At 39.1% G+C, this 24,892-nt stretch overlaps 1 protein-coding gene across 1 annotated transcript in view; it reads left to right on the plus strand.

Annotated features, from left to right (window-relative positions):
- The window catches only part of SNRK (SNF related kinase), a 39,852-nt gene extending 15,925 nt beyond the window's left edge, over window positions 1-23,927 (plus strand). The window contains exons 4-7 of the mRNA XM_084214470.1: window positions 11,231-11,372; window positions 14,233-14,445; window positions 15,507-15,641; window positions 20,124-23,927. Coding sequence (XP_084070596.1) covers window positions 11,231-11,372; window positions 14,233-14,445; window positions 15,507-15,641; window positions 20,124-21,342 — 1,709 coding nt within the window. The 3' untranslated portion in view covers window positions 21,343-23,927. The remainder of the gene's footprint in view (window positions 1-11,230; window positions 11,373-14,232; window positions 14,446-15,506; window positions 15,642-20,123) is intronic.
- The last annotated feature ends 965 nt before the right edge of the window (window positions 23,928-24,892 follow it).

Genomic DNA, 24,892 nt, shown 5'->3' on the forward strand with positions numbered 1-24,892 from the left:
CTTGAAAGTTTGCACACTTGAAAAGAGCCTAGTTAATTTAGGCCTCTCATTTCCTTTTGTGTTTAAAGCTGTAGTTATAATGATGCAAGAGGAATATTGGGCAATGATCATATGTTCCCAGGGCTTTTCAAAAAGCTGAGTGAGTTAGATAATGAGAAGTTCTGTTGCTTGTAATTTCCCATGGTTTTTTCATACTTAATTAAAATTTGTTCCAATCAGAGGAAAGTGAGAGGACGGTTGTTGGACATAAAGTTCATTTCCTAAATCAATGGACATGCTACTTTAGATCAGAGTTCTTTCTAGAGCAGTGGTGTGATACCATGAGCTCCATCAGTATTTAAAAGTTGATAACTACAGATGAGGAAGAGCAGTGTGCTTCTGGAAGTACTCTTCCTTTTGCTCTACCAGCATCAACAGAAAGTGGATCATTAAATAAATAGGAATTGCTTCTTTCCTAGGTGATAAAGTTGAGTTGGAATTTTTGACATTAGTTGATTCTTTCAGAGGAGGGCAGGTTCTATTTTAATTGCTTGGCATCTCTGCAAAGTGTGAAGTGCTGTGTAGGCTACAGTAAGACATAGACATTTGTGATAAGTTCATGTTATTGTAGTTGGGTGTTTTGCAAATGCATGGAAACCTTTGCAGAGTAAATTCATTCTTCTGGGGATCAAAGATGGTCAAATTCAGATTGTAACATTGAGATTTTGTATATTTAGAACAGTTGAGCACTGGCCTTTAGAAAAGTACTGTAATGCACAAATAACATTGTAGTTACCATCAGTTACTTAGCATTGCAGTTTGTCATCACAGCAACACAAAGAGATTGGTGGCAAGATGTTCCTCATAAAAGACATGACTAACGAGGATGTTGTGGCTACTGTAGCTCAGTGCTACTCAACTAATATTTTGTAGTCCAAATGCAACTTGCTGCTGCCCTGGAAGTTGCAGATAACTTCTGCTGGTTTAGTAGTTAGATAGGGGCTTGCACAACTCAGACTGGGATATCTTCTGTCAGTATGGTAAAACTACGTATTCATTACCTAGTCATATGTGTTTCATTACAGAAGGAAACAGGGGCCTTGTTATACATACTCTGCTTTCCTGAGATGGCGATACACTGCCTTTCGACCCACTTTGTGTCTGTTGGAATGAACTCAAATTCTTTTCTTTCCTTTTTGCATGAAGCATTTGCAAGGGCTTTTTACTTTAATATAGTGTTGCTGGAGTGTGCTTAGTGTTTCAAAGCTTCAGCCATGTTCACTGGGTGCTTGAGCACAGCCAGCTAGCCCCGATGACCCTGTCTGGCCTATGTGGAGCTGGTTTGGATGTTCCTGGATGTTCAGTCAAACTGAATGACTAATGTCAATCTGTGCCCAGTGGCTATATACAGTAACCTTTTGCACTAAAAAAAAACACTGAATATAAGATTTGACTGACTGGTATTAAAAAAATGAGGTTGTAAGATACTTGCAGATCACAAACAATATTGAATAACTGAGCATACCTGGCAGCATTTTGGAGTTTCAGTATGCTCAAAATCAGACTATAGCCAAGTTCTCAGAAATTAGAAGCATTTCTCTGCTTGTTTGGTTTAGAAAATCTCCCTATTTAATGTTGTATTTCAGCACTTCAGACCATTTATGCTGAGAGACACTATGGAATGAGCTTGAGGCTGGAAGGGTGCTAAAAGTGTGAAACTTGTCTGCATCCGGTATAAGATGTGCCTCCCCTTCTGTTTTGCTTGCATCAGTGCAGAGCTATCCCTTGTGCTGCACTCTGCTGCGTGGCTGGCCCTTTGATGAACTGACTTTTATCAGCTAACTTAACAGAAAACTGTTAGAAAGCCAAAAACTGACAGAAAAGCTGCTCTCTGCTGGCTTAACTTCTGCCAGGTTAGCAGAGCTGTTTGTTCCCTCAGGATTGAGTGGAAGAGGTGATGCACAGGAAGTGAAGGGAAGGAATATGGAGCTTGGAGTAGAGTTCTGAGGGAGAGTGGTAGGATCTGTCTCTTGAGTTAGCAAGTTCAGGTAATATCAGCTGCCTGGCTCACTTACTTTCCACCTTCTGTGTAAGAGAAACTATTTTGACTGAAATTCATCATCATTTCCAGTCTATTTATAGGAGAATTGTACACTCTAGTTCTTGGCTTCAAAAGTTTTTTAAAGCAAAACAGAAGGAATTGATGTGAATACTAGGTGTATTTTGTCCTGCTGTCATCTCTAGTGTTACCGGTGTTAGTGGCCAAGCTTTTCTCCCTTCACTTTGCTTTGCTGTGTATCTCATGCTGCTGAAAAAACTGAGTCAAATCAGAAATTAGCTTTTTATACTTTTTAGAAAGGGCAAATTGAAGGAATTGGTTGTGGAACACTTTCAGAAAGTCAGTCTTGAGGATAACAAACTGTTTCTGTTCTGTGGCAAATTGCATGCAAATAGTGAAGTTTATTTTTAATGAAATGGGAGTTCAGTTTTCATGCAGTACGCTATCCTTTGGTTCTTTTTTTTTTTTTTTTCCATCAATCTAATTACTGTACTGACCAGAAACTATTTTTAGTGCTTAAAATTGAGGATGTTGCATTGCAAGTATTGGAGCCTTGCATTCTGAAGTGAAGCTTTGTTGTGATGGGGCTGCAGTGAACAATGGGAATCTGTGATCCTTTATAACTTCTCAGTAAATCTGAGAAGCTAATATTTATGAAGTATAATTTATGTTCTGTTCTGGATTACTTTATGCAAAAGTTTCCATGCATTCACCAGTAAACTGCTGGGTGAAGCAAAGAATAATTTATCCGAGTGAAACTACAGAGAAGCTGTCAAGATAGGCTTCAGTTACTGCTATATCAGCTAAACTGTAATTTAAATACAGGGATACAGTCATGTTGCTGTGTTCATGGGAGAACTGTTTTCATAGTATTTCAAGCTGCTGTTGTGCAGCAAGGTTTCGTTATGATGAATACATCTCCACAGCCAGGCAGCCTAATTTCATGTATCTTTCAAACAAGTACTCAGATTAATTATTTCCAGCCCGTGGCTGACTAATTTGGTAACACAGATCTGGTGGGACCGAAATCAGTGGTGTACTACCTAGTTATAAACCAGATGCCCAAGTTTTGCATTCATGTGTAAAGCTGGATTCAGATGTTAATTTTTTCTAACTAAAGTACAAGTTATGCATTATACAGCTAAAATGCATTAAAAGATAGTCCATCCAAAATCATGAATAATTTTTAAGATACCAGAAGCAAATTATATACCAAAAAAACCCAGTCATTGCAGTGAAACATGTGCAATAGCTGTGTGTGCTCTGTGTTGAGACTTTGGTATGTCCAATGATTTTGAGAACATATTTTATAATGAAGAAAACTTCCTTTTATTTTTAACTAATTAATATTGGGTTTTATTCTGGCTAGTTATTTTCTAGAGTAGTAGTAGTGGAATTCATGCAGAAAATGTTGGCTTAGTTTGTTTTTTTAATATAGATTCAGTAACTTTTTGTGGCTAACCAACATATATCAAAGGAGATAGAATATATTTTTAAATGCAGAACTGATGATTTGGAGTAAAACAGGCTATTTTGGAATAAAGGAAGGCATGTGTTCAATGGTGGTGTTTTCTATTAAAATACTCTTACTCAAACTTGAGATGTATTAGTAACTAAAAAAACCAAATTGTTTTTATTTTAGTGGTTTTACTCAACCAGCAAAACCCATGCTATGGACTTCAGGGAAAAATCATGAAATCATAGAATGGTTTGAGTTGGAAGGAACCTTAAAGATGTGTATTCCCAACCCTCTGCTGTAGGCAGGGAACCTCTCACTAGACCAGGTTGCTCAGAGCCCCATCCAGCCTGGCCTTGAGCACTGACAGTGAATGGGGCATCCATAACTTCTCTGGACAGCCTGTGCCTCACCACCTTGACAGTGAAGAATTTCTTCCAAATATCCAATGTAAACTTGCCCTCTCTCAGTTTAAAGCCATCATCAACCTTTGTCCTGTCACTCCATGCCCATGTGAAAAGTCCCTCTCCAGCTCTCCTGCCTCCCCAGAACCTTCTCTTTTTCATGCTAAGCTACCCCAGCTCTCTCAGCCTGTCTCCACAGGAGAGGTGCTCCAGCCCTCTGATCATCTTCATGGCCTTCTCTGGACTCACTGCAGCAGCTCCATGTCCTCCTTATGTTGGGGCTTCCAGAGTATGAGTACTGGTTGCCAGATTGAATGAAAATAGGAATCACTTCTGAAGATAAGACTTAGTTACTGATGATTGTGTCTTAGTCAAGTGAAATAACTTAGAACAGACTGCTTCACCAGACAGATAAGCTAATTAGGGAAATAATTTGCTAAATGCCGTTTGCTATTTATGCTCTTTTTTGGAGGGACAGGAAGGGAAAGGAAAAGATTTCCCTTCATTCTCTTGTCTGCTATGTGTACTAATAGTAATATTGATGGGATTTTTAGTGTTTTAAAACAAAGAAAACCACCCATTCTGCGTGTTAATTTAAAAAATGTTAGACTTGATTGTGGATGTTTTCTTCCTCAGCCTTCAGCAAGGGAAAAATAAATGCCATTTTACAGAGACAAAAGAAGTTGGGTTAACAGATGGTAGCATCTCTGAGAATTGGAGAGGTCAATATACGAGTTTATTCAAAGCCTTTTTCATTAAAAATTAAAGCATGAAAGAATAGTTAAATCAGCTAAAAACTCAGTATCTATGAAAAAGTAATCCTTATTCTTTACTTTTACACTTGAAATTTTACCGGTCCAGTTTGAGCATGTTCCGGACTTTTCAGTAGTCTTTGCACATGGCAGTGTAAAAATACTTGTGATATATAGAAATGCTGAAATCTTTTTTCACAATTATTCTCTACCTTCTCACTACTGACTTTATGCAAGGGATGCAGCTTTTTAGCTTATACAGGAGTGGAAATACTTCTCTTACTCTCCTTTAGAAGCACAAGTCTATCAACAAGCACCATTCAAATGATTCAGTGGTATGATACCAGCTTTTATCTTTTGTACTGTTTTATATAATGTTTTATCACTATTTTTAGTAGAAGTCTCATTTTCTGCAGTGTTTCACCTGTCATTTGAATTTTTACTCTTAAATTGTGTTTTGGTTCTTCAGACAGTTATGTGAAGCTGTGCTATAGTTTGAGTGTTCATTCAGTTTCCCTCAGCCTATTCTGTGAACAGCTTCTTGAATCCTAACTTGTAACAAGCATGCTATCCTCGTGAGCTGCCAGCCTGTACCTGCTCCTGAACCCATCACGGTTCCACCCTTCAATCCACATGAAGCAATTCACAACAGGGTTTCTGTGTCTTGAGCTCAAAAGAGCAGTCTGCAGGTCTCCAGTTGCTCCCTAGCCCTGAACATGCCCAGAGTGCAGAGATACTGATGATCTTACATAGATTTTTTTCCTATTTAGCTTTGCATACAACAACTAGGTATTGAAGTGCTGGTGTGTTGAATCTCTTCTAAGGCTGGTATTCAGCAGGTTTCTATGGATTGGGCTTTCTTAATGAAATCTGCTCTGAAGAGGTAGCTGCAGCAGGGGGAACATTCTTCAGTGCCTTGACACAGTGGTTAGAGTAACTGCCCATAATCCTGGAAATTGGGGTCCATTTCCACCCTTCATTTATCTGCAGTCTGTTTGTGATACCTCTGTAGGGGCAAAATAAACATGTAAACACTTCTGTCATCTCCACAAAAGTGGGTTTGTTTTCTTTCAGCTTAAGTGGCTCTTAGTAGAAAATAACTATAATGTTCAACCATTATAGTAAATCATGTGAAGAGAAATTTATAAAACCTGGCTAAATTTACTCAATATTACAAGTCACTTTTGAAGAAAGAGACTTTTTGTAGAAACATACATCTTATCAGCTGAGCAATATACACTGTAAACTGTTAAGCAGTTCTAAATTTAAGTTGAGAGGGAAAAAAATCAACCCTTTTCCCTTCAAGGTCTGAAATAAACAACTTCAGTAAATAGACTCAATTTACATTATGTATGTAAATGCAAATATGTCTATTTCAAAATGCGTATGGATTTTTCATTGCTTAAAATCACAAGTTCATATAGCATATATAAAGTGTGACAAATGTCTGACTTGTGAAGAACAGTAGAAATTTGAGGGAATATGAAGGTATGAAGGTGTCACTTAAATTGTAACTTGCTGAAGTCCTAAGTACTTATTTTAGGAGTAAATCACAAACTTCAGGAAGCAGTAAGTGACCAGTGAAATGGTGAAGTACATGAATATGGATATCCTTTGTGCAGTGTGCAAACTTGAACGTGACAGGTGTTTGATCTACCCTGTGTTTAAGACAGGTGTAGCACAGACAGCTAATGTTGTAATTTGGTTTCTATGGCAGTGACTTCATATTGTGTAAGGAAGTTGCATATACACAGCCCTGGTTGTCATGGTTCATGGTGCTTTTCTGATTATTTAATGACTTGGAAAACAAAATATATTCTCTACTGCAGCTAGTTACTACTGCTTTTATTCTTATTTTATTCTTTGTCATAGCAATGACAATTTCAAGTTAGCCAATTTAAAGGCTAAATTGTATCTTGAGATCTTCACAGGACTTTTGAGGGATCTTGATTTTGGCTACTGCAGAATAGAACTGTGCCCTCCTTTACTGTAATAACGTTTTGCAGGTGATTAAGAATGCTGAATGCATGCAGCACGTTGGGCCTAATTTCTGCTTTTTCATCAGTTTCCTAAAGAGCGCAAATTAGATGACCCTTGAAAGACAGAAATAAGCAGTTTCCATAAAGCCTTCATCTGCTAATTGCTAGTTACTAAGAGTAGGAAAAGAACTTGAAATTGTGAAAAATAAATTATTGTTTGAATCTGCATTTTAAAGGTGGTGTCTGTAACCCTTCTCTTCCTTGTGTTCCTTCAATTAAGGGTCTCAAATCTAGAACTGGCACTGACATTGATTGTGACAGGACAAAGCTCTGGTAATGAACACTGTTGTGTATGACTTTGTGTATTGCTTGGGGAAATAATAAAATTTGGCAAATATACATTATAATAAAGTAACCTCTGATTATCCTTTACTAACTTCTCTAAGATAACCCTACTTAAAGATCCTGCATCTTTCAGCCAGATTACACTATTCTGGAATAGAAGAATTCTCCAAAGTGAACTGTCATTATTACATTAAATGGGTGAACATAAATTGTATATTTAGAGAAAAAAAGCTATATATTTAAGTGTTCTTGCAGTATATTTTCAAATTTTTGAATTTTGAATTTGACTGAAAAATGTCCAGCTGTGTTAACAAGAGCCTCGTTAAAGGTGGCATTGCATCAGTCATCTGGTTGGTTGGCTTTAGTTGCATAAGGAGTTGCAAAGAATTGATGTGGTCTGGTTAAACTGTGGCACAGAAATGGCACAAGGAATCAACCCCTTGTTTGGTGAGTTTGGATATGAAGGGGCAGGACAGAACTCTTGTGTGTGTTCTCTTAGTCCACCTGCAGACATCCAAATGGCTCTGCTTCCAGAAATGAGAGGCTTGGTAGAATATGGTATTGCCGGGCTTGTGAAGATGTTACTAAGATGACATCTGTCTTGTGACATAACAAGGTCTGCATTAAGCCTCCCAGTGATTTTTCAGTGTTACATGTGGATTAGATTTCTCAGGCACACTCTTTTCTTGCTTCCTGGTTATTAGTAGACTTTTAAGTTTTGCTGAGGCTGCTCAGCTTTGACCATGGTACTGCAAGCTGAGTCATTTTAATCACCTTGGCTGTAGGTGCAATGAAGTTGATCTTTTCACAGCTACAGATGTAAAAATAGGCTGAGAATAAAAGCCATGTAATTGTTTCTGTCCAGTGTTATTTCTTGCTCACATCAGAATAAACATCTGCTATGCTGGCAGGGTAACAAAGTACACATTTATGAGAAAAGTATAATAGGAAGCTTTGCCTGTAGTTTATAAGAGTGAGATAAAGTATAGTTGTTGCTGCTCTAATGCTCTTCACTGAGAGGCTAAGAATATCTACATAATATGCCAAGGTTAAATGGTATTTAGCACTATTTTTAGTTTCTAAAAAACTTTTTCTGCATACACAGTATGCCCTTTTATTGTATATTTTGTGTGTATTTGTATATTAAACAGAATCAGTGATATAATGAAATACAGTCGCAGTTCAGTGCATAATGTATATTTCATTATTAACCAGAGCTTTTATTCTATTTTCATACAGCTGTGTTAAAATGATCTCATTTTACTATTTGCAGCTCTTCTTATCTGGAAAGACCTATGGGTACAGATTATAAAATATAGTAACTAATGAAAGAAAAAAATACACAAAATTTTCTGTTATGTGCTGGCTAATCAGTAATTACTGTTTTATTTGTCAAAGCATAAAGATTGATGTCTAATGGACGTGCAGTGTCCATTGGCAAGCAATAGTGGTTTGGGGGTTTACTTTGCATTTAGACAATCAGCGGTATTTTGTTTCTAAAAAGTGCTTTTTATTTTTTATTTTTATGAAATAAGTGTCCATACATGTTTATCTAAATAACTTTTGGAAAACTAAACCAGTACCTGTTACTACACGTATCCTTTCAAATTGAAATACAGCAAAGTGTATGTGTAGCCCAGAGAAGAAGCCATGTGTGCAAAATAGAGAATAAATTAGGAGGCTACCTTGTGATGGAAAATACTTTACTATTTGTTCAGTATCTGCTCAATGCAGTTGAAACTTCAAGGTCTGGTAGAGTTTCCTGTATATGGCAATTTCATGGAACTTCAATTCTTGTTTTTGATTGCTATCCCTTTCTCAGGACTGTCTTACTGGTTTTAAGCTTGATTTCTTACACTGCTGTCTTTTTCCTTCTGTATAAACTTTTTATATGCTTATTTTTAACTAGCAGTTTAATTAGATTGCTCCCCTCACCAATATTTTTTTCTCTTGGCTTACATTTAGCCAGTATCTATTGCTTTGTTATAGCAAATGTCTGTAATAATGAATACTATGGTGACTCTTGTAAAATACTTCATCCTAAAATGACACGTGAAGCATTCTATTCTGTTTTGGGAAGTACTGAACAGAATAGTAGGATAGATCAAATCACAACCTAGATCTTGGGCAAAGTTAAAAATCTAGGAAGGATATTGGTAGCCAAAGGATGACTGGTCACAGAAATGCATAAATTCCCCTGTCTTTTGTGCTTGCAAAAACTTCTGTAATCTGTTGTGTGATGGGAGATAGATAATGCATCAAAACTTTTTGGCTGCATGGAAACTAAACAAGCAGAAAGACAACAAGTAACTTTCCAAAATTAAAGGTGGACTTTGAGGTGACACTATCTCCCTGTCTTGTGAAGGCTTTTAAAGTCCTGCATTTTTTAACATCGCCTTTCTGGCATCGAGTTATCTAAGTACTAAAGTTCTTATTGAATCTGTAAATATGGTGATGGTCATGCTGAATTTGCAGGTATGCATGATGTGGTGTACCAGCGTCAAAATGCTCAGTACCTACAGGATTGAGGCTCTAGTGAGCATAGCAGAAATCCATTAATTGTCTGAGTTTAATAGTATACACTTAGAACAAATTAGAGCTCTAAAGAAAATTACCATGTAGTGTTCCTATTCCCCTGTCAGCCAAACCATAAGAAGAATAGGTCATAACTAGCAAAAGGAGTAATTGTTCTAGGGATGAATCTGTGTGATTTACTTTGTTAAATAAAATGGTAGCCATGCTTCTGCATGAAATGCACATTGAGTATTTTGAATGGACAAGATGCAGTTGAGTAGGTAGCTTATGTGGATCCCTCTTGCAAGTCTTTCCAGGAAAAAGCTCGTGTGCTCTGTGTCCCAGATCACTGCTGGCTGCTCTCCCCTCTTTCCTTGGGAGGTGCCTGCCTAAACATTTCTCAGCTGTTTGGTTTTACTGGGTACAGATCTGTAACATGTTAAGGGTTTAAGACCCAAAATTGCTGCTGAAATCCCCATGGAGAGCATGGAGTTGTAGCTGAAGTTTAAGATCATGGAGATTTTATTAAGTATATATTGGAGCAAGTTATTTATTTTTCTGCTGTATGATGCATTTCTTAATATTTATGCTTCCTTTATTGAATGCAGTGACACTCATGAAATATTTTCTCTTAGGCAGGCTCTTAATAAAGATTTGAACTAAATATTAGCTATTGCACTAAGTAGAAACCAACTACAGGGCTTCATGCCCCAAAGTGCTTCTTTTTCATCTTTTGGTATGCCATTCCACTGGGGAGCAAGAGAGTTGTTAAATGTTTATTTTACACAAGCAGGAATTAGAAGGAAACAAGAAGAGTCCCCGAGTGTAGTAGAAATCACGGTTAATTGTTATGTTTGGATATTTTTAAAAAAGCCTTAGCACCTGAACCCACTACTCTGCACTTTGTAGTATCATTGGTATAAGAAACTGGTTTTACATAAGTTAATTTAGTTATTATTGGAAGTGCCAAGTTTTAAAGCAACACAACATCACTGAAAGAAAAACATAGCAAAATCAATCTCATTGAAATAAGTGACTTTCTTTGTAATTTCTTACCTTATTGAGTTAGGTGGGGGTTGGTCTCTTTCTCCAGGCAGCAACTGACAGAACGAGAGGACACAGTCTTAAGAGTGCTAAAATACTGGAATGGTCTGCCAGGAGAGGTGGTGGAGTCACCATCCCTGGATGTGTTTGAGAGAAGACTGGGTGTGGCACTTGGTGCCATGGTTTAGTTGAGGTATCAAGGCATGGGCTGGACTTGATGATCTTGAAGGTCTCTTCCAACCCAGTGATAATGTGATTCTGAGTTCTCTGTAAACAATACAGAGAACAGTTTATGCAAGTCCTTGAGAAAGGAATGTGCTTTGAATTCAAATCTCTTTAATAACCTGTGTCTACTTGTTATCAAAAGGGTAATGAATTCTTGCCTTCCAACTGACCAGATTATTTTCAGCTTTATCTAACACTGCTGTCAAAAGTGTTAATGCATCTCAAACTGTTATGCATCCTTGAAGTAATGAAATTTGGGGTTTTTCCCCTTCAAAAAATGCAAAAACTGTCAAGCAATGGAACCTACTGTATTTTGTACTCAGTGGAATTACAATTTCCATAAGTAATGCTCATAATAGAGAGTGCAATAATCACCCCAATATGCATTTTAAGAATACCTAATGGGTTGGATGGTAATTATGTCTGTATCCTCAACAGTTTGGGTTTTTTAAATCTGTACTTTATATTTGCAGATATATGGAGTTTGGGGGTCATCCTCTTCATGTTAGTCTGTGGACAACCACCATTCCAAGAAGCAAATGACAGTGAAACTCTGACTATGATAATGGACTGCAAATACACGGTGCCACCTCATGTGTCCAAAGAATGTAAAGAGTAAGTAGAGTACTAAACAACTTGGAAGTATTCACAGAAGTGGATTTGCATTACTTTTGGGAGTTCCCCATACTATATTATCAATGTGTAGAATATTCCTTGATACTCTTCCTTTTATATCTCTCAGTTGTCATGCATTTTATAAAGAATTGAAGAAATTACTCAGTACTGATTGGCTTTGGCCAACTCTTTTGTTGGACAAATTACCAGGTGGTGTTGCAATTATTCTGTCACCCAGGAAGATACTGCTGCTTATCAATTTCTCTCCAAACAACAAGTTACCAAAACCTGTCACATAGCAAGTTTTGCTCATCTCCTACTGAAATTGCAACTCCAAATTAACATCCTAGGCTATCAAGGGAGAAAAATATTTGGTCTGGAAATACCATATCCATTTAGGAGTCATGATTCCTTTTGATGTGTTTTTCTGCTGTTTTCACTGGAGCCTTTTTATTGATATGTTCCAGTATTTCCCATGCTTCCCTATTGGTTAATGACCTTCAGGCCTATAAATAAATATAAGTTGCATCATTTAGACTATTTTTAAATGTTTGTTGGGGTTCTTGAATCTGCAGTAGAGTATCTTTTAATTTTCAATACAGAGAACCAGATGCCTTTATAAATGCTTGAAAAATGCATTTGGTTCAGTCAAAAACACTAGAGCAGCACCTAGAATTTTGTTACTTGGCAAAGAATGAAGTTTGTTACAACTGTGGTCATGATGACCATTCCTTTCTTTACCTGTCATCTGTGCAGTCCAGGAGTGTAATGCATAACATGGTGAACAGCATCCTGGCCTGCATCAGCAACAGTGTGGCCATCAGGACCAGGACAGTGATCCCCTGTGCTCAGCCCTGGTGAGGGCACATCCTGAGCCCTGTGTTTGGTTTTTGAGCTCTTGAGAAAGACATTGAGGTCATGGATTGTGTCCAGAGAAGGGCAGTGAAGCTGGGGAGCAGCTGAGGGAGTGGGGTTGTTTAGCCTGGAGAAGGGGAAGCTCAGGGGACACCTTACTGCTGTCTACAACCACCTGAAAAGAGGTTGTAGCCAGGTGGGGTCAGTCTCTTCTCCTAGGTAATAAGCAACAGGATGAGGAAATGAGCTCAAGGTTAAGATTGGATATTAAGAAAAATTTCTTGTCAAGTCTTAGAACAGGCTTCCCATGGAAGTGGTAGAATCACTGTGCCTGGAGATGATGATGATTCAAAATAAGTAGATGTGGCACTTAAGGTGGTTTAGTGGTGAGCATGTTGGTGCTGTTTTAGTGGCTGGACCTGATGCTCTCAGTAGATTTTTCCAACCTTAATGATTCTGTAATTCTGTGCCATAGCTGGTGTTCTTGTCTTGTCATTAGCACCCTCCAGTAATATGGAAAAGCTGCTCTGAGCTTGAAGAGCTTCACATACAGGAAGAGGTTTAAAGTACAATACAGGAAGAGGTTTAAGAGGGAGCTCTTATCAGTGAATTGTATCGAATCAGTCCCTTGAGATGCTGCATGGTGAGGCCAGGAACCTTATCTTTTGCAGCCTTCTGCTTAATATACTTGCTAACATTGATTTGCTTACATGTCCAGATCTGCTTTCTCTGTACAAAGCATGAACAATGTACAGCCAGTTACCCAGGTCCTTTATAGGTTAGGTTTCCTTAGGGGAAAAACTCTGGGAATGCTTAAACTTCCTGCTTGGAGTAAAAGCATTTGTGGATTGAGAGGCATAAATAAGCTTCAAGCAGGTGGCACATGTGCTGCATTTGTGCCATTTTACTACAGGTGTAGTTTAAAAAAAGTCAAATTAAATATGGAGTTTGTTCTCTTTCTGTCATAATATTAACAAAAGCAAAGAAACTCAAGGCTCCCTTGTCTCACCCTGCCTTTCCTCTCTGTAAGGGTAGAGACCACAGCTAATAAAAAGAAATGTGACTTTTTTTTTTTACTACAGATTTTTTTAAAAAAGTTGGATTAACCTCCACTTCTTATACCTGTACATCATCTCAAACAGAAAAAAAAAGCAAACAAAACAAAAATTAAAAAATTTGTGCCTTGTGTGTGGCCTTGCAGTCAGAAGTTGCATGGTATAGTATATTTTGGGGAAGAAAAAGCACTATATGAGAACTGGAGAACACGTTGGAGCAATAGAGTTTCTTTGTAACCTTGGCAACAAAACCATATATCCATATTTGTTGAACAAAGCCAAAAATACCTCCCCCAAGAATCTTCCATGTATAGTAAGTGAACAGAGATGTGCTGTGCTAATGAAGTCTTCTTTCTCTGTTTATTTGGGGAATTCATGCACTTTCTTTCCAGCATTTGTAAAATCTCAGTATCAACTCATTAGATTTGTCCCTACATCATCCCAGAGAGTGCATTGGTCTGTTTAGGTTTTTTTATATGTGGGTAGAACAAATCACAGTTTTTTCAAGGATGCTGAAGACTCAAATTTCTGATAGTTACTTCAGAATAAAATATTTCTGTTTATCTTGCCATTCTATATACTTGTTCACAGCAGCAATAATAAAAATATCACATTTCTGTTACTTTACCGACTAGCTGATAGGCCACCTGTAATTGCCCTATAAAACTTCCTAAAATCAAATAAATGAGAAAAATCAGATGAATTATCCAAGTATAGTAAATGAAAACTGTAGTGTTTATGGTATTTCTAGTTTTAATAAATTGTTTCAGTTTAGCAGCATTTGTAATGTCTTTGAGACGAAACAGTTTCCCATCACATTGTTTACTGTGAGACTTCAGAAGACCTGTGTGACCTGACAGCAAAAAATGTCTTCCTAATGTTCCTCTTAAAACAGCTGCTTTTTAAAACACGTGTGTGCATTTTTGTTTAGATTTATTTTTTATTCACAGTCTAATTACACGGATGTTGCAGAGAGACCCGAAGCGAAGGGCATCTTTGGAAGAGATTGAAAACCATGCATGGCTCCAAGGAGTTGATCCATCTCCTGCAACCAAGTATAATATTCCTCTTGTATCATACAAAAATCTGTCTGAGGAGGAGCACAACAGTATAATACAGCGCATGGTTCTTGGGGACATCGCAGACAGAGACACCATAGTGGAGTAAGTGTTCTAGATGCAGTGTGTTCTAGATGCACTATGTTTTGTGCACCTCTTGTTTTTGATTCAAGAACATCATGAGAACCTTGGGCACTTTGGTGTTTAAATATCAGGGCAGTTAATAAACAAAGTATTGCAGTTTTGCTCTGTGATAGGATATTGTGGGATCAGAAGTACTTAAGTATACCCAAATTTAGGAATAACTTCAAGAAAATGTGTTGAAACAGTGTTTTGATTTCTGCAGTAGCTGTCTTGAGTAAACTTAAATGCTTTGGAATCCATGCTTGTTCTTCATCTCTCGTGCATATTTGAAGGGGACAAATTGTAGCATTTTTCCCTTAGCACATTTCCAGTGTAGCTGAATCTTTGTTAATTTAAAATATTATTCTCTTTATCTATGTAATGCATAATAGTCACTGTCACTGAGGGAGCTTGCTAGAAAACTACATAGATGCTTCTAATAGAATAAAACTGCCAAATTTCTAAAATATTCTCCAAATTGAAATTTCCTTTTTTAATGTGTTCAACTGTTAAAAATTGTTGATGGGGAAGGGAAAGCAGCAGTCTTGCTTCCTAAGCTTTTAGCTGTGTAACAGGGGCAGCCTTTCTGTTACAATGTCTGAGTGATGCTCACTGGTTTGTGAACTTATTTTTACTATAAACTCAATGTGGCAGCCCTAAAATAATGAAAATTTTTTTCCATTTGTTGCATAACTGAATGTTAGTATTTTGTGGTTGCATGTGCCAGTGGGAGAGCCCATCATTGGTGCAGAATGTTAATAAAAAACAGTTATCACTTAAAGAATGTGAAATAAAAAATAATTTCTTTCATCTGATGGATGATATTCTAAGGATGTCTCCTTCCAACTATATTTGAAATTGCTGGACTTGTTGGCCCTTTATTTTTAATAAAATGAAGGCATGCTCATCAAAAGATCAGAAATGGGCAGTCCTGCTTTCAGGCACTCTTCCTGCTATGGGGGGCACAGCAAGCTGCAAGATGCATGTCCAATTGTTAGAAACCACTGATGGATGGGTTATTTCATCTTTTGTACTTTCCTCAGGGCATTGGAGACTAACAAATACAATCACATCACTGCTACTTACTTCTTACTAGCTGAAAGGATCCTGCGAGAAAAACAAGAGAAGGAAATTCAGACCAGATCTGCAAGCCCCAGCAACATCAAAGCTCAGTTCAGGTGAGAATTTAGGAATCTAAATGGCTGGGAGGGGTTTGGTGTTTTTTTGTTTGTTTTTTAAATTGTCTTAATGAGAATATTAAATTTCTCAAGTACTTTTTCTTGAAAACAGTAAAATACTCATTGCAAATTTTACATGTCTTCAAAGGGCTGTAGACACTTCAGAAACTGTTCAGAAATCAGTTGCACATAATATTTTCAATTCCTACCCTTCTCAGGAAATGACAAGGCAATTTAAAGTCAGTACCTAAAGTTTTCACACCTCCTAGAAAAGGGCTTGTTCATTGACCTTCAGCTCCTCATACAAATTGTGTTATGTAATATCCCTGGAGAAAAATTAGTTGCATAATCCATAAACCTGCTGATATGGAATTAGTTATAAATGAGAAATCACTCTAAATTTGACCTGTAGGTTATGTTCTTGTCAGTTTTTCATGTCAGTTGCTGTGCCTGTTGTCTAAGAAAAATTATTGAATTTACCATTTCAATCAGTCACTTAAATATACTGCAATAGATTGGTTTTATTTGACAAAAACATGAATTAAAAAAACCTAATAGTAAGGATTCCTGAGATTTTCCAAGCTTCAGCTTGACACAGCAAAACTAAAAGGAAAGAATCGGAGTTCTGGCATCTAGTTGGTATTGCTATGTTCAGCCAGTTCATTTGCTCTGCAACCAGTTACCAAAGCATCCCACATTCTCAGTTACAGCAGAATATTCTTTAAAAAACCAACCAACCAAAAAAAGAACACCAAAACCAACCAACCAAAATACTCAACCCAAAAGGCAAATAGTATAGTTTCCATTTGCACATAGATATTGGAGGATTCAAGTTTTGAGCAGTTATTTTTCTTTAACATTGTGGTTTTTCTTTCCTGAGGTAAGTGTTAAACTATCACTAGGGATCTGCTGGTATTGGATAAAATATTTGTTGGCCTATCCTGACAATTGTTCCAGTGAAGATGGAGGAGGTACTGAGGCATTTTCATTAACTTTCATCCTGTAATTGCCAGTCTTTTCAAAAGTTGCCTATTTAGGTAAAATACTGGTAACTGCTACTAGCAATAATAGCAATTGTTAGTAGATAATTAATTAATGAGAAAAGAATGCTAAGTGTTTGTGCTGATGTTTAGCACTGCTAACTCCAGCAACACCTTCAGTGTTGTTTATCTGTATGATTTAGAAAAAAAACCCACGAAATAACTTGTTCATTCCAAAAGTTTCTCTGTGCAACTTTCATGCATTGTCATATGTGAAATAATTTAATAGGAATTAATGCTGGGATGTCCTTCTGGTGCACAGTCATAGTTTTCCTTGGCCTAATTGATAAAAGTAAGGTACTACTACCTCAAGTTAAATGTAAAAAAAATGAACACTTGTTACAGAGTAAGGGAAAATAGGTTAAAGTCTCCAATGGTTGTCACCTTGGATTTAGGCTTGAGATTTTAGAGACATCTCTTCTGAATATTATTCTGTCTCCCTGAATCATGAGTTGATGCTCCATGAATGTTACAGTGTTTTCAGTGTCTTTAGTGTCTTTCACAGTGCAGGGTGCAGTCCCACTGGGGATGACAAAGACACTTAATCATCATTCACTCAGTGGTTACTGATGTAGGAAATCTTAGGTGGTTGCAGGTACTTGAGAAGAGTTGCAGGCATCTAAGGGTCTGCAGAGATAAATGGTCCGAAGCTTGGTGTTAGAGAGCTCACCTCTGTAACTTTGACTCAGCAGTTCTCTCATGATGGATCATCCCCTCATGTTTGTCAGCTTCTTTGAAAAAAGAAATCCCATCAAATGTGCCTAATACTAAGTATTACTTATAAAACAAATTACTCTAGAGGAAGACCTGGAGTTCACCTTCAAATGGAAATTCAAAAACTATAAAGTTGGCCTTTGAATTGTTTAGGTTTTTTTCCCTCAGTGTCACTCTTTCAGTAAAGACCAGCTCTAGTTATATAAGAAACTGGAACAAGAATTTCAATGAATCTAAATTTTTATATGACTTTGTGAAGTTGGAGTAGCTGTAGCCTGCCCTATGAGTATGAATTTTTGTCACAAAGACATCTGCATGAACTCGGGACCCTTGCTCTTATGGTCCCAGTAGCTGCTCTTTGCCTCCATGATAGTTCTAAATTCCAAGTGTTTCTATAGAATGACCTTATAGAAAAGACCACACAGTAGTGCATTACTTTGATTTTGAGACCTCAAAATATTAAAAAAAATAAATTAACTTACTTACAACCTGGAGCTTGTTTTCTGTCCCTCTCCTCAGGCCCACTGGGAGTGAAGGGAGAGGCAGAAGGGAAGGGAGGCAAACATGGGCTGCTATGAGAGATAAACATACTGTAGTGAGGAGGTTTATTGCCTAGCAACTACAGTTTTTTAAGATACTATATTTGCTCTTTATTGTGACAACTACAGAACTCTTCCTATTTTTGCTGACAAACCAGTCTGTTCTTTTAGCATGGCAAGTTCCTGTAAGATTGAGATCTTCATTTTCTGTCATGTTTGTAGTTATGTTTCTAGTGTATTTAAGTCCTGTTTGTTAATTACAGGAAATTGTGTTTAAAATATGCAGCAGAGCACAAGTCATCAGCAAACTGGCTCAGTGTTTCCCAGCATTTCTGGAGACAGCTGGGACCTAAGGGAGGGTGTCAGCATGAAACCAAGGAAGACCACAGCCCAGGCTTCACTTCTTGTCTGTGCAGCTTGGCTCAGAGCTGCTGGTTTTGTTGCTTCCCTCCAAGTAGAGCTCCCCACTGGAGAGAGGCAGGTGAGGGCCACCAGCAGCTCCCAGTGAGACAGGCAGGAGCCTGCATGGCTCCATGCAGGGAATGCACCACACAGGCTTAGGCAGCGTGTGGGCAGCCAGGTCCCACTGTTAGAGGGTCCTGGGATGGAGGTTTCTGGCACTGCTGGTTGAGCATAAGTGATGCAAGGGCTTTAAAGCAGTGTGCCGCAAGGCTGGGTGAGTTTATTGCTGGTTTTAGTCCAGCCTCCTCCTCAGAGTTTGTACAACTGGGCAAAGAGCTGTCAGGAGACAACCTGGTGTAGACCACAATCTCACACTTCAGGGTCCTTTTCTGTCCAGCCTTCAGCAAATGCAGTCCTGCCGCAGCAAAGGGGTGTCTGAGCCTTCCCTTTTCCTTCAGCTTGACCTGCTGACATGGCAGAGGGGAGGAAACTGATGTGATTCTTGTGTCTTTGTATGCAGCCTGTCTGGCAGATACTTGGGGTCACACTTGGTGTGAAATGCTCTCTGCTGTCTTCCTCCTCTTGCTTCTAAACTGGGCCATGAAGGCATGCAGCCCTTTCTTTTGGCACACACAAAGTATGGTTGGGAATGTCTTGTAATATGCTGTCCATATGTGAACAGAGGTCTTTACAACAGCTTTTCATGCAGTAGCAAGAGTATTTTTGTTATGTAAAGTTAGGAGATTGGCAAACTTTGAAACGAAAAACAAGAAATGTGGGGCGAAGAAGTTGAAGAATTGTTCAGTGGTAACATGTTGGTCTGTAGATGTTGGTTTTTTGGAGTAGGCTTTTAAAATAGCAAGAGTGAAGACTGACAGTCTTTGTTCTTAAGTTTATTATGTGTGCATTATTGGATTATTACAATATAAGTTAGGATTTAAAGTTAAATGCAAATCATTAGAGAGTAGCTTAAGATACTAGAGATAAGACATCAGCTGCTCACTTGTAAAACTGATGGACACTCATGTTACTTTCCTTTTGATTCGAGCTAATGCTATTACAGTCATACATTTTCAACTTGGATTTACAGTTTATTCAAGCGTCATGTTGTTAAGCAGCTTGAGTTCTCAGTTCATGCAGTTGTATCATTCCAGATTCTCAGCTAAGGACAAAAAAATGTATGATCTCAGTTTGTGTGTGTTTAGAATTTAAGGGAATTTGTAGAATCGAGCTTGGTGAGAATGAGAGACTGTTTCATCTGACTCACCTTTCCAGTCTCACTCATATTAATTCTAACTTAATTTTTATATTAAGAATATTGGGGGGAAAACCCCAGAAGCTTCAGATTAGAAGTAGTTTGCAATACAATCTTCCTTAAGTTTTGCTTAAATAGGCTTGTACCTTCCTGTAGGTACTGGTGGTTCTGTACCAATCTCAGATAATTTTTTGAAACACAATTATTTCAGGGTTTTTTATTGTTTAATTCATTTTCTGAGAGCAGTGAAATCTTAAATTTTTATTTGGCAGTAACCAACATAATTTCTAAACTGTGTTCTTGTATAGATGGTTCCTTTCAAATAGCAGCATTTCCAAAGGAATGCACATTCTCAGAGAACACTTCCTTGTGCTCAGTCACTCAGTACTTTTGTTTACAGACATGCCACTCAGCAGCCCAATTTGTGTGTCAGTACTTGTGCTTCTCTGGTGCGGTTCTTACACTTCCTTGTAAGTTCTGAAATGCTTGCCATGATGTAAACTTCCTGTTTATCTTCAATTTTTTTATGCAGGCAGTCGTGGCCGACAAAAATTGATGTGCCCCAGGACCTGGAGGATGACCTTACAGCAACCCCTCTCTCCCACGCCACTGTTCCTCAGTCCTCACCGGCTCGCACGGCTGAGAACGTTCTCAACGGGCACCGGAGCAAGGCCCTTGCGGATTCCACAAAGAAGGAAGAGATCCCTGAACTGGCTGGGCCAGCACTTTCGGCAGTTCCATCGGTGAGCTTAAAACCCACTACCAGTGGCCGGAAGTGCTTGTTCAGAGTCGAAGAAGATGAAGAGGAGGATGAGGAAGATAAAAAACCTATTTCTCTTTCTACTCAAGTTGTTCTACGTCGTAAGCCTTCGGTTACAAATCGTCTTACGTCGAGAAAGAGCGCGCCAGTCCTCAACCAGATCTTTGAGGAGGGCGAGTCAGATGATGAGTTTGACATGGACGAGAACTTACCCCCAAAGCTCAGCAGGTTAAAGATGAACATTGCCTCTCCCAGCACTGTGCACAAACGCTACCACCGGAGGAAAAGCCAGGGCCGGGGCTCCAGCTGCAGCAGCTCCGAAACCAGCGATGACGACTCGGAAAGCAGGAGGCGTCTGGACAAGGACAGCGGGTTCACTTACTCCTGGCACAGACGGGATAGCAGCGAAGGGCCACCCGGCAGCCAGGGAGACGGTGGTGGGCAAAGCAAACCCAGCAACGCCAACGGAGGGGTGGACAAAACGAGCCCAGGTGACAACAGCAAAGGTGGGGGGAGCCCCTCCGGTAGCTCTGGGGGGAGCACCAACACCACCTCGGGTTCCACTCGGAGATGCGCTGGATCTGGAAACTCCATGCAGCTGTCATCCCGAAGTGCAGGGGACCTGGTTGAAAGCCTGAAGCTAATGAGCCTTTGTCTAGGTTCACAGATTCACGGCAGCACGAAATACATTATTGATCCTCAAAACAATCTGTCCTTTTCCAGTGTAAAAGTACAGGAGAAATCAACGTGGAAAATGTGTATAAGCTCCAGTGGAAATGGAAACCAAGCTTCATCACTGGGCAGCCTAAAATTTTTTTCTGACCAAATGTCAGACACAACAAACGAATTGGAACGGCTAAAGAACAGGAACTTGAAAAACAATGTGCTACAACTACCTCTCTGTGAAAAGATATCTGTGAATATTCAGCGGAACCCAAAGGAGGGGCTGCTGTGTACCTCCAATCAAACCAGTTGCTGTCACGTCATTTGACAATGACCTGACTCGAACAGCTCTATTTGCTTGACAGAGTCATTCTTCCTGGTCAGAGCTGTGAACACCTTGTCACGGACCCCCTTTGTTGTCTTAAGATTTTTAAGTGGGCTTCGAGCAGTTATTTATTATACTTTAATTTTGTGTTTGCTTGATGGTATGACAATGCATGGTCTTTGCATGCTGCTAGCAGATATGTTTTTCTTTTTCAACACAACAGAATATTTTATTGTGTAATTTTTACATTTATAATTTTACTATGGAAGATCTGGATTAAATTAAAATAAAGATCTGGATCCTAATGTAAATGAAGCACTTAAAAGTTTCATGTTCTGCACTTAAACTAGAAAGAGAAGCTTTTGTTTGCTTATGAAATGTTAATTCTTGTTCTGACCTTCTGTGAAAACTAAAATATGTGATATGTGGCATACTTCTATGTGTCTGAAACAGAACCAAAGCAATAATGTTTTGATGCTGAAAACTCTTCAGGGAGCTTTCAGATGTTCCAAGGCTTGTACAAAGCAAAGATGCACTGAAAAATTAGTGATCTTGAAATATGATTTTAAACCCACACCTATTTGTCTTAAGCTATGATATAGATGAAGTTGTGGCTCAAAAATCAAACCGAAAAGAACTTGTTTTGCTAGAGGCAGTTTTCTTTAAAAAAAAAAAAAAAAGAGGCAAGTAGATTTGTAAGGCAGCTTTCTCCCATAGAAATATGTTAATATTACAAGCAGACAATCTTTTTTTAATATAACAAAGGTAAATTATTAAGTCTACTTCTGAGTTTTTACATGCTAACTGAAAATAAAGTATTTGTATGAATTACTTTTGTTAGTAGTATATCATGACACTTACTATTTTAGGTTTATACCTTGTAAACCCTCTCTGCTGTTTTCACCTCTCCTCCCTGGGATTCCAGAAGGCAATAAGGGATGGAAAACCTTTAGGTAATTGGATTTGCATTGAAATTGTCATCTACAGTTTTGTTATTGTTACTTTTTTAGGACTTAAAATACTGCTGTTCCCCACATGTACATCAGTTATTTTCCCTCAGTAATACACTTGTTCATAAAGTCCATTTAAAACAGCCTGTAGGAAAGTGTTTCTTTCACAGCTCTGAGCCTTCCTGTCAGATTTCCCATTGCCATGGCAAGGTCTTGATTTAGAGTATTTCTGTACAAAAGGATACTTTTGACCAGATGAATTAACTTTGTGGAATTTTATTATCTAGAATAAAATATATTGCAGATTCCTAGTTTTGGGAAGGGCAAGAATGTTTTATTTTTTCATGCTGTGCACTGGGTCTTCTAAGCAATGCTAGTGGAACTGGGGGTACTATGTAGCAGTGCCCTGGGCAGATCCTGGGTCCCAGAGGAGTTTGACACTGTTGAGCATCTTGTAAACACTTTCAGAATGGTCAATACAGCGCGTTTTGCGTCTGCTGTGGAGGGAGCAGAGCACCAAAGAGCGGCTGGGTCAGGATGGCCACAGCTCACAACAGCTCTTGTGATTCCTGCAAGACTTCAGAGAGTCTGAAGTGCATGGGGTGTCCTTCCTGGTGAGCTGAGCCGGGGGCTCTGCTTCTGGAACAAGACAAAAGAGAAGTGTTGTGCTTCTTTAAGTTTTAATCTCTAGTTGCAGTTCAGTTAAAAGCTACAAGTGTAGACATGTGGGTGAAGCCATAGAACATAATTGCTTGAATTTTTTGAGCAGGGATCTTACCAAGGGCCAGAAACGAGATGTGTGGTTCACAGACAGTGAGCGTAACATCCGCGTAGGAAATGAGTTTATAAAGGGCATTGGCAATAAACTTTATTTGTTGCAGCTTTTTTCCAAGTATTGTAAATACTCTTTCCTGATATGTACAGCCTTGGAATGGCACCTTTTAACTAACCCCGGGTGTATTTTGTTTCCAATGTTTTTATATACGACTGTATATATGGTGCTCACTTTAGAACAGCAGTGTTGACCATTTATGCTGCATAGTTGTATTATAGCCTTATAGTTGTGTGTGGCTGGTTGGACCTCTGGGTGTACAGATGTGTACAGATGTGTTAGTCTGAGTGCTGTCCTCTCCCCCTCTGTTGATAGGTGAATGATTGTGCATGTGGTGTACGTCGTGTTATGTCGTCACGTAAAAGGAAGGGCGAGAATAACCACTACATTAAGATAATATTGGACCAAACTATTTAGAGCAAGTAAACAGTTTCTTGTACCCCTTAACGTGTCTTTAAGAGTTGCATATAGTTACAGTAGTGTATAAAGTAAATATTGTGGAAAAACAGTCTTGTATTTTTCTGTATGTGTGTATATAAAAATATATTAAAAATAATGTACCTCTAGCAACTTAATCTGTATTTAAGATGTGACAATCTTGACACAGAATTTTAAGAGTAGCAGTCTAAATAAGCAGAATTAATGAACAGAAGTATAAAAATTTCTCACCAAGAAAGAATCTATGTGTGTTAAGAGGGTACAGAAATATCAACTGATCTTATTGCTTCTGGCAATGTTTGGCTTTTTCATTGTACAAACATTCATGGTGTGCGACAGAAATGGAAAATCCAGTTAATAAAAGTGATATCCTGATTGATGCATAAGCGGTGACTTGCACGTGGATGGGGTTTGTGTCTCCTGGCGCTGGGGGTGAGAGGCAGCACAGCCTCCAGGCCGCTCCCTGCGCTGCAGCACCTGGGAACAGCGAGGGCCTCGCCTTCGGAGAACCCGGCTTGGTGCGTGGAGGGACAGCCCTTGGTGAGCTGCCACTTACTCTCCTGCAGTGATCAAACACGTTCATTTGAGCCTAACAGCTGTCACAGTCATCATCTGCTGAGTTTTGTGTCTCAAGGCTGAGGGAGCTGTTCCTCAGGCAGAACTCCAGCCCATGGTTCTTAATCCGGTAAAGCAGGTAATAGTAACGATAGAGGGGGGCAGCAGTGCCAGCCCACTTTGCCCCACCAGTGCTGCAGCGAGGTGCGTGGGGCTGCCTGGGAGCGGGCTGGCTTCTGGCATCTTGTCCCTCAGAGGTGTCTGCTGGTGGAGCAGCTCAGCACAACACTGCAGTGACTGAACTGCTCCTGGAGCACAAAGTGTGACCAGCCAGGGCAGGTATGGACACAGGGAGCAAGGGCACAGAACAGGTATGTGGCATTTAGTGACCACTGCTTTAGGCTGGGGCACTTGTGCAGAGCTGTACCTGCGGGCTTGTGCAGCTGGGACCTTGTCTGAGGAGCTTCCCAGCTCTGGTCACTGCAGAACAGGGTGGAGGCCGTAGCAGGAAAGGAGCGGCCAAGGAATTTGCTGGGCTGTGAGTGTGAGACAGGAAAGGTGTAACACACCGTGTAGTGCAAGGCCAAGCAGGAACATCTCAGTAGATGGTAGGTGCACATCAGATACTTTTCATGTCAGATTTGTTTAAAGGATTTTTTCATTAGCAAATAAAGGGGAATCCCAAAGCGGCTGGCTAGCAATGAACAGGGAACAGGGGCAAGCTGGAATGTCCCCAAACATCAGAGACAACCCAGCCACTCTGTTAGCCTTTCCCATG

Source organism: Fringilla coelebs (genome assembly GCF_963513975.1).
Source record: "Fringilla coelebs genome assembly, chromosome: 1".
Lineage (NCBI taxonomy): Eukaryota > Metazoa > Chordata > Aves > Passeriformes > Fringillidae > Fringilla > Fringilla coelebs.